The sequence below is a fragment of the Danio rerio genome, chromosome 15, assembly GCF_049306965.1.
Source record: "Danio rerio strain Tuebingen ecotype United States chromosome 15, GRCz12tu, whole genome shotgun sequence".
NCBI classification, from domain to species: domain Eukaryota; kingdom Metazoa; phylum Chordata; class Actinopteri; order Cypriniformes; family Danionidae; genus Danio; species Danio rerio.
In genome coordinates, this window is record NC_133190.1 from 6,290,001 (window position 1) to 6,302,393 (window position 12,393).

Genomic DNA, 12,393 nt, shown 5'->3' on the forward strand with positions numbered 1-12,393 from the left:
TAGTGACTGACTATGCCACTAGGTATCCTGAAGTGTTTCCCTTAAGGTCAGTTAAGGCCAAGCACGTGGCTACCTGTCTAGTGCAACTGTTCTCCAGAGTTGGCTTTCCAAGTGAAATTCTAACCGATCAAGGGACTAATTTTATGTCGAATCTTCTGAAGCAGGTCTATAGGTTGCTGGGCATCAAGAGTTTGAGAACCACTCCTTATCATCCCCAGACAGATGGGTTAACCGAAAGATTTAACCAGACGTTAAAGCAGATGCTACGCAAGTTTGTTGGTGAGTCTGGCACTGATTGGGATCAATGGCTCCCATATCTTCTGTTTGCCTACAGGGAAGTGCCACAAGCCTCCACTGGATTTTCCCCGTTTGAGTTGCTTTATGGTCATGAAGTCAAAGGTCCCTTAGCATTACTCCGAGAAGTTTGGGAGGGAAACCCACAGAGAAATGATGAAACTAATGTGGCATCCTATGTGATTCAGATGAGGGAACGTTTGCAAAAGATGTCTGCACTAGCTCAGTCTCATTTGGCAGAAGCTCAAACACGCCAGAAAACCTGGTACGATCAATCTGCTCGGGAGCGGCAGTTTAAGCCCGGTCAGAAGGTACTCGTGATGTTGCCCAGTCATGAAAGTAAGCTGCTTGCAAAATGGCAGGGGCCGTATGAAATTAAAAGGAAACTAGGTCCTACCACCTATGAAGTTGCTCTATTTGACCATGCTCATTCTACACGTACTCTGCATATAAATTTGCTTAAAGAATGGTTTCCTCGTCCTCCTGAATCTAGCCACAGCTTGATGATCCGGCAAGTCAAAGAGGAGGATGATTCTGAAGTATTTCTGCCTCAGTCAGCTCTAGGAGATGTGGATCTGAGTCACCTGTCCTCACAGCAACAGCATGAGGTGAGAGAAATTTGTTTACCAGAAGTCTTCTCAGAATACCCTGGCTTTACCATCTTGATTGAACATAATATTGAGTTGAAACCCGATGCTGTAGTTCGAAGAATGAGTTACAGGGTCCCTGAACGTCTCCAAGAAGCGCTGAAAGAGGAGGTGGATCTGATGCTGAGGCTGGGATTTATAGAGCCCTCTAAAAGCGAGTGGTGCCACCCTGTGGTCCTTGTTCCGAAAAAGGATGGGTCAATAAGGTTTTGTATAGACTTTCGTTACCTCAACTCCGTGACCAAGTTTGATGCTTACCCTACTCCACGAATCAGTGATCTCACTGATCGACTGGGCACCTCAAAGTTTCTAACCACCATTGATCTTTCAAAAGGTTATTGGCAGATTCCGTTGACACCACAGTCCAGAGAACTCACTGCGTTTAAAACACCCTGGGGCCTATTCCATTTTAAGGTTCTAGCCTTTGGACTGCATGGGGCACCGGCCAGCTTCCAAAGACTAATGGACCAGGTACTGCGAGGACTACCATTTACAGCTGCTTATCTGGATGATATTGTGGTGTACAGTGACACATGGCAGCAACATCTGCAGCATCTCCAGGAAGTTCTGCAACGCCTTCAGGCAGCCGGCCTGACGGTTAACCCTCAAAAGTGTACCATTGCAAAGGCAGAGACGGAGTACTTGGGGTTTGTTATCGGTAAAGGGGTGCTCCGACCCCAGGTGGAGAAGGTACGGGCCATTGAAGAGTGTCCACAGCCACAAACTCGTAAGGAGTTAAGGTCATTTTTGGGTATGGCTGGGTTTTATCACAGATTTATTCCCAACTTTTCTGGGCGGGCTGCAGTATTGACAGACATGGTAGGTTCAAGGAGTCCCAATCAGCTGAAGTGGACCCAAGAAACTGTTGCAGCTTTCCAAGATCTCAGAAAGGCCTTGAGTAAAGATTCTGTCTTGCATAACCCTGATTTCCACCAACCCTTTGTTTTGCAAACTGATGCTTCAGATCGAGGCCTGGGAGCTGTATTGCTACAGGGCAGCCCTGACACTCGACGCCCAGTGGCCTTCCTGAGTCGAAAGCTCTTCCCCAGGGAAGTTCGCTACTCTATTGTGGAAAAGGAATGCTTGGCTGTGAAGTGGGCCTTGGACTCTTTGAAGTATTATCTGCTAGGCCGGGAGTTTATACTGGAGACTGATCATAAAGCTCTACAATGGCTTCAAGAAATGAAAGATACCAACAGTCGTATTACCCGCTGGTACCTGGCCATGCAGCCCTTCCGGTTTATTATCAGACATGTCCCTGGCAAAGAAAACCTTACGGCTGACTACTTGTCCCGATGTGCCAGTGACATTCCCGAAGGGAGGGAGTATGTGATGGCCAGTGTGGTGGCCACACATTGAGAGTGAGGCATGCACGCACACATACACACACACACACACACACACACACACACACACACACACGTTATACTTATTCATTTAAGATTATTTATTGGTCACAGTTCAGTTATTGTGTTTATACATTTTCGTTTCATTCATATCTGATTTAAATAAGACTCATACACTTTCAGTTTCTCATTACCTTTCTTTATTATTCACAGTACATTTATTACTATTTTGGGTGCACACAAAATCAGTTATCTGTACTGTATGTTTTGTTAATTTAGTTTTCTTTTGAGTTTAAGTTACCGTGCTGCAGTGCCGACGAGGAACAGAGTTTCCGGGTGTGGTCCGCCCAACTAAAGGTCCGACGTGCCGCAAGATGCCGTCTTTTGGTTCCGCCTGCCGATACCATTGGCTTAATGGCTTGGAGGGAGAGCTCATGTTTAGTTTAGGTTCAATAATGATTTGCAATGTTTGTTTATTCAGATTTATATTTAGTTTTGCCTTATTTATAGTTTATTTAACTTTATATTTAGATTTGTATTTAGATGTTTGGCTTAGTTTATTGTATTTGTAAATTGTATGTTTTTGTCTCCCCCTTCTTGTTTAATGTGGACTAGTCCCTGTGCTATAAATGTGGTCTGTCTTGTCATTTCATGGAGTTCTGTTTTTGGTTTAGACATGATTTGTTTGGTTTGAACTCAGTTTGTTTTCCTTGTTTAGTTTATTGTTCTTTCAATTGATTTAATTATTTAATTAATTTATTTTTGAACTTTTTGTGAACCTTTTTGACTTTATTAAAAATAATTATTTTTGAAAATCTTCTTTTTTTTGTATGCCCCTTATTGTCCGTGCTGGCTCGGTCCCTCACACATGTAAAAGTTGTTTCATGTGTGTATATGTATGGATTGTATCCTGTGTGTGTAAATGTAATGATTGTATCGTGTGTATATGTAATGATTGTATCGTGTGTGTGTGTGTGTGTGTAGTGATTGGATCATGTGTGTGTAGGTATAGAATGTATCATGTAAGATTGTATCATGTGTGTGTATAGGTATAGAATATATCATGTGTCTATTTGTATGTAGTGTTTATGTAATGATTGCATCATGTGTGTATATGTAATGATTGTATCATGTGTGTGTATACATAATGATTGTATCGTGTGTGTGTGTGTGTGTGTATAGGTATAGAATGTATCATGTGTATATGTAATGATTGCATCATGTGTGTATATGTATTGATTGCATCATGTGTGTATATGTAATGATTGTATCATGTGTGTATAAGTATAGAATGTATCATGTGTGTATAAGTATAGAATGTATCATGTGTGTATATGTAATGATTGTATCGTGTGTGTATATGTAATGATTGTATCATGTGTATGTATATGTAATGATTGTATCGTGTGTATGGGTATAGAATGTATCATGTGTGTATATATAATGATTGTATCATGTGTGTGTATACATAATGATTGTATCGTGTGTAATAATTGGATCATGTGTGTGTAGGTATAGAATGTATCATGTAAGATTGTATCATGTGTGTATAGGTATAGAATGTATTATGTGTGTATATGTAATGATTGCATAATGTGTGTATATGTAATGATTGTATCATGTGTGTATATGTAATGATTGTGTCATGTGTGTATATGTAATGATTGTATCATGTGTATGTATATGTAATGATTGTATCGTTTGTATATGTAATGATTGTATCATGTGTGTATATGTAATGATTGCATCATGTGTGTATATGTAATGATTGTATCATGTGTGTATATGTAATGATTGCATCATGTGTGTATATGTAATGATTGCATCATGTGTGTATATGTACTGATTGTGTCATGTTTGTGTGTAGGTATAGAATGTATCATGTGTGCTTATGTAATTGTTTCGTGTGTATATGCTATATGCGTGTATGTGTATTTATGTGGTTGCGTCGTTCGCCTCTCGCACCAGAGACCCAGGTTCTATCCCAGCCTCTGACAGGAATGTATATGTATCATGTGTGTATATGTAATGATTGCATCATGTGTGTATATGTAATGATTGTATCATGTGTGTGTGTAGGTATAGAATGTATCATGTGTGCTTATGTAATTGTTTCATGTGTGTATATGCTATATGCGTGTATGTATATGTATAGAATGTTTCATGAACTCATCAACTTCCAGTAGCTCAGTGGTTGCGTCATTCGCCTCTCACACCAGAGACCCAGGTTCTATCCCAGCCTCTGACAGGAATGTATATGTATCATGTGTGTATATGTAATGATAGCATCATGTGTGTGTATATGTAATGATAGCATCATGTGTGTGTATATGTAATGATTGTATCATGTGTGTGTATATGTAATGATTTGATCATGTGTGTGTATATGTAATGATTGTATCATGTGTGTGTATATGTAATGATTGCATCATGTGTGTGTATATGTAATGATTGTATCATGTGTGTGTGTATATGTAATGATTGCATTGTGTATGTGTATATATATATTGATTGTATCATGTGTGTATATGTAATGAATGTATCGTGTGTGTGTGTATAGGTATAGAATGTATCATGTGTGTATATGTAATGATTGTATCATGTGTGTATAGGTATAGAATGTATCATGTGTGCATATGTAAGCATTGTTTCATGTGTGTATATATAGAATGTATCATGTGTGTTTATGTATGAAATGTATCATGTGTACATATGTATAGAATGTATCATGTGTTCATCAAGTTGCAGTAGCTCGGTAATTATGTTGCTTGCCTCTCACACCAGAGACCCAGGTTCTATCCCAGAGGGACCGAGCCAGCACGGACAATAAGGGGCATACAAAAAAAAGAAGATTTTCAAAAATAATTATTTTTAATAAAGTCAAAAAGGTTCACAAAAAGTTCAAAAATAAATTAATTAAATAATTAAATCAATTGAAAGAACAATAAACTAAACAAGGAAAACAAACTGAGTTCAAACCAAACAAATCATGTCTAAACCAAAAACAGAACTCCATGAAATGACAAGACAGACCACATTTATAGCACAGGGACTAGTCCACATTAAACAAGAAGGGGGAGACAAAAACATACAATTTACAAATACAATAAACTAAGCCAAACATCTAAATACAAATCTAAATATAAAGTTAAATAAACTATAAATAAGGCAAAACTAAATATAAATCTGAATAAACAAACATTGCAAATCATTATTGAACCTAAACTAAACATGAGCTCTCCCTCCAAGCCATTAAGCCAATGGTATCGGCAGGCGGAACCAAAAGACGGTATCTTGCGGCACGTCGGACCTTTAGTTGGGCGGACCACACCCGGAAACTCTGTTCCTCGTCGGCACTGCAGCACGGTAACTTAAACTCAAAAGAAAACTAAATTAACAAAACATACAGTACAGATAACTGATTTTGTGTGCACCCAAAATAGTAATAAATGTACTGTGAATAATAAAGAAAGGTAATGAGAAACTGAAAGTGTATGAGTCTTATTTAAATCAGATATGAATGAAACGAAAATGTATAAACACAATAACTGAACTGTGACCAATAAATAATCTTAAATGAATAAGTATAACGTGTGTGTGTGTGTGTGTGTGTGTGTATGTGTGTATGTGTGCGTGCATGCCTCACTCTCAATGTGTGGCCACCACACTGGCCATCACAACATGATACATTCTATACCTATACACACATGATACAATCATTACATATACACACACATGATACAATCATTACATACACACACACGATACAATCATTACATATACACACACACACGATGCAATCATTACATATACACACACACGATACAATCATTACATATACACACACGATGCAATCATTACATATACACACACATGATACAATCATTACATATACACACACATGATACAATCATTACATATACACACACATGATACAATCAATACATATACACACACATGATGCAATCATTACATATACACACATGATACATATATATTCCTGTCAGAGGCTGGGATAGAACCTGGGTCTCTGGTGTGAGAGGCGAACGACGCAACCACTGAGCTACTGGAAGTTGATGATTACATGATACATTCTATACAAATAAATCCAATCACTACACACACACGATACAATCATTACATATACACACGATACAATCATTACATATACACACACAGGATACAATCCATACATATACACACATGAAACAACTTTTACATGATACATTCTATACCTATACACACATGATACAATCATTACATATACACACGATACATTCTATACCTATACACACATGATACAATCATTACATATACACACATGATACAATCATTACATATACACACATGATGCAATCATTACATAAACACTACATACAAATACACACATGATATATTCTATACCTATACACACATGATACAATTTTACATGATACATTCTATACCTACACACACATGATCCAATCACTACATACACACACACGATACAATCATTACATATACACACACAGGATACAATCCATACATATACACACATGAAACAACTTTTACATGATACATTCTATACCTATACACACATGATACAATCATTACATATACACACATGATACATTCTATACCTATACACACACACGATACATTCATTACATATACACACACATGATACAATCATTACATACACACACACACACACGATACAATCATTACATATACACACACACGATGCAATCATTACATATACATACACACATGATACAATCATTACATATACACACACATGATACAATCATTACATATACACACACGATACAATCATTACATATACACACATGATACATTCTATACTTATACACACATGATACAATCATTACATATACACACATGATACAATCAATACATATGCATACATGATCCAAAATTTACATTTACACACATGATACATATATATTCCTGTCAGAGGCTGAGAGAACCTGGGTCTCTGGTGTGAGAAGCAAACGATGCAACCACTGAGCTACTGGAAGTTGATGAATACATGATACATTCTGTACAAATACACACATGAAACAATCATTACATATACACACATGATGCAATCATTACATAAACACTACATACAAATACACACATGATATATTCTATACCTATACACACATGATACAATTTTACATGATACATTCTATACCTACACACACATGATCCAATTATTACATACACACACGATACAATCATTACATATACACACGATACAATCATTATGTATACACACACATGATACAATCATTATATATACACACATGATACATTCTATACCCATACACACGATACAATCATTACATATACATACACATGATACAATCATTACATATACACACACGATACAATCATTACATATACACACATGATACATTCTATACTTATACACACATGATACAATCATTACATATACACACATGATACAATCAATACATATGCATACATGATCCAAAATTTACATTTACACACATGATACATATATATTCCTGTCAGAGGCTGAGAGAACCTGGGTCTCTGGTGTGAGAAGCAAACGATGCAACCACTGAGCTACTGGAAGTTGATGAATACATGATACATTCTGTACAAATACACACATGAAACAATCATTACATATACACACATGATGCAATCATTACATAAACACTACACACATATACACACATGATACATTCTATATCTATACACACATGATAAATTAATTCATATACACACACACATGATAAAATCATTACATATACACACACAGGATACAATCCATACATATACACACATGAAACAATGCTTACATGATACCTTCTATACCTATACACACATGATACAATCTTACATTCTATACTTACACACACACACACACACATGATACATTCTATACCTATACACACATGATACAATCATTACATATACACACACAGGATACAATCATTACATATACACACATGAAACAATGTTTACGTGATATATTCTATACCTATACTCACATGATACAATCATTACATATACACACATGATACATTCTATACCTATACACACATGATACAATCATTACATATACACACATTATACACAAATGATACAATCATTACATATACACATGATACATTCTATACCTATACACACATGATACAATTCTTACATATACACACATGATACAATCATTACATAAACACTACATACAAATACACATGATATATTCTATACCTATACACACATGATAAATTCTATACCTATACACACATGATACATTCTATAGCTACACACACAGGATACAATCCATACATATACACACATGAAACAACTTTTACATGATACATTCCACACACACACACGATGCAGTCATTACATATACACACACATGATACAATCATTATATATACACACATGATACATTCTATACCCATACACACGATACAATCATTACATATACACACACGATACAATCATTACATATACACACATGATACATTCTATACTTATACACACATGATACAATCATTACATATACACACATGATGCAATCAATACATATACACACATGAAACAATTACATAAGCACACATGATACATTCTATACCTACACACACACATGATACAATCATTACATATACACACATGATATAATCAATACATATGCACACATGATGCAAAAATTACATATACACACATGATACATATACATTCCTGTCAGAGGCTGGGATAGAACCTGGGTCTCTGGTGCGAGAAGCGAACGACGCAACCACTGAGCTACTGGAAGTTGATAATTACATGATACATTCTATACAAATACACACATGACACAATCAGTACATATACACACATGATGCAATCATTACATGTACACACATGATACAATCATTACATATACACACATGATGCAATCATTACATATACACACATGATACAATCATTACATATACACACATGATACAATCATTACATATACACACATGATACAATCATTACATATACACACATAATACATTCTTTACCTATACACACATGATACAATCTTACATGATACATTCTATACCTACACACACATGATCCAATTATTACATACACACACGATACAATCATTACATATACACACGATACAATCATTATGTATACACACACATGATACAATCATTATATATACACACATGATACATTCTATACCCATACACACGATACAATCATTACATATACATACACATGATACAATCATTACATATACACACACGATACAATCATTACATATACACACATGATACATTCTATACTTATACACACATGATACAATCATTACATATACACACATGATACAATCAATACATATGCACACATGATCCAAAATTTACATTTACACACATGATACATATATATTCCTGTCAGAGGCTGAGAGAACCTGGGTCTCTGGTGTGAGAAGCAAACGATGCAACCACTGAGCTACTGGAAGTTGATGAATACATGATACATTCTGTACAAATACACACATGAAACAATCATTACATATACACACATGATGCAATCATTACATAAACACTACATACATATACACACATGATACATTCTATACCTATACACACATGATAAATTAATTCATATACACACACATGATAAAATCATTACATATACACACACAGGATACAATCCATACATATACACACATGAAACAATGCTTACATGATACCTTCTATACCTATACACACATGATACAATCTTACATTCTATACTTACACACACACACACACATGATACATTCTATACCTATACACACATGATACAATCATTACATATACACACACAGGATACAATCATTACATATACACACATGAAACAATGTTTACGTGATATATTCTATACCTATACTCACATGATACAATCATTACATATACACACATGATACATTCTATACCTATACACACATGATACAATCATTACATATACACACATGATACATTCTATACCTATACACACATGATACAATCATTACATATACACACACATGATACAATCATTACATATACACACATGATGCAATCATTACATAAACACTACATACAAATACACACATGATATATTCTATACCTATACACACATGATACAATCTTACATGATACATTCTATACCTACACACACATGATCCAATCATTACATACACACACACATGACACAATCATTACATATACACACATGATACATTCTATACCTATACACACATGATAAATTAATTCATATACACACACATGATAAAATCATTACATTTACACACACAGGATACAATCCATACATATACACACATGAAACAATGCTTACATGATACCTTCTATACCTATACACACATGATACAATTTTACATTCTATACTTACACACACACGATACATTCTATACCTATACACACATGATACAATCATTACATATACACACACATGATACAATCAGTACATATACACACATGAAACAATGTTTACATGATACATTCTATACCTATACACACATGATACAATCATTACATATACACACATGATACATTCTATACCTATACACACACGATACATTCATTACATATACACACACATGATACAATCAATATATATATACACATACACAATGCAATCATTACATATACACACACACATGATACAATCATTACATATACACACACATGATGCAATCATTACATATACACACACATGATACAATCATTACATATACACACACATGATACAATCATTACATATACACACACATGATGCTATCATTACATATACACACATGATACATATACATTCCTGTCAAAGGCTGGGATAGAACCTGGGTCTCTGGTGTGAGAGGCGAATGACGCAACCACTGAGCTACTGGAAGTTGATGAGTTCATGAAACATTCTATACATATACATACACGCATATAGCATACACACACATGAAACAATTACATAAGCACACATGATACATTCTATACCTACACACACACATGACACAATCAGTACATATACACACATGATGCAATCATTACATATACACACATGATGCAATCATTACATATACACACATGATACAATCATTACATATACAAACGATACAATCATTACATATACATACACATGATACAATCATTACATATACACACATTATGCAATCATTACATATACACACATAATACATTCTATACCTATACACACATGATACAATCTTACATGATACATTCTATACCTACACACACATGATCCAATTATTACACACGATACAATCATTATGTATACACACACATGATACAATCATTATATATACACACATGATACATTCTATACCCATACACACGATACAATCATTACATATACATACACATGATACAATCATTACATATACACACACGATACAATCATTACATATACACACATGATACATTCTATACTTATACACACATGATACATTCTATACTTATACACACATGATACAATCATTACATATACACACATGATGCAATCAATACATATACACACATGATGCAATCATTACATATACACATGATACATTCTATACCTATACACACACACACGATACAATCATTATGTATACACACACATGATACAATCATTACATATACACACATGATGCAATCATTACATAAACACATGATATATTCTATACCTATACACACACATGATACAATCTTACATGATACATTCTATACCTACACACACATGATCCAATCACTACACACACACACACACACACACGATACAATCATTACATATACACACGATACAATCATTACATTTACACACACAGGATACAATCCATACATATACACACATGAAACAACTTTTACATGATACATTCTATACCTATACACACATGATACAATCATTACATATACACACATGATACAATCATTACATATACACACATGATACATTCTATACCTATACACACATGATACAATCATTACATATACACACATGATGCAATCATTACATAAACACTACATACAAATACACACATGATATATTCTATACCTATACACACATGATACAATTTTACATGATACATTCTATACCTACACACACATGATCCAATCACTACATACACA

General features: G+C 34.8%; 1 protein-coding gene across 4 annotated transcripts in view; it reads left to right on the forward strand.

Moving 5' to 3' along the window:
- The window catches only part of igsf5b (immunoglobulin superfamily, member 5b), an 83,391-nt gene that overhangs the window by 55,885 nt on the left and 15,113 nt on the right, over positions 1 to 12,393 (forward strand). The window contains exon 9 of one of the 4 annotated variants that reach the window (XM_073924362.1): positions 2,579 to 3,102. The exons of the other annotated variants lie outside the window; for them this stretch is intronic. Coding sequence (XP_073780463.1) covers positions 2,579 to 2,734 — 156 coding nt within the window. The 3' untranslated portion in view covers positions 2,735 to 3,102. Of the gene's footprint in view, positions 1 to 2,578; positions 3,103 to 12,393 lie in introns of those variants that run through there. 4 annotated transcript variants of the gene reach the window in all.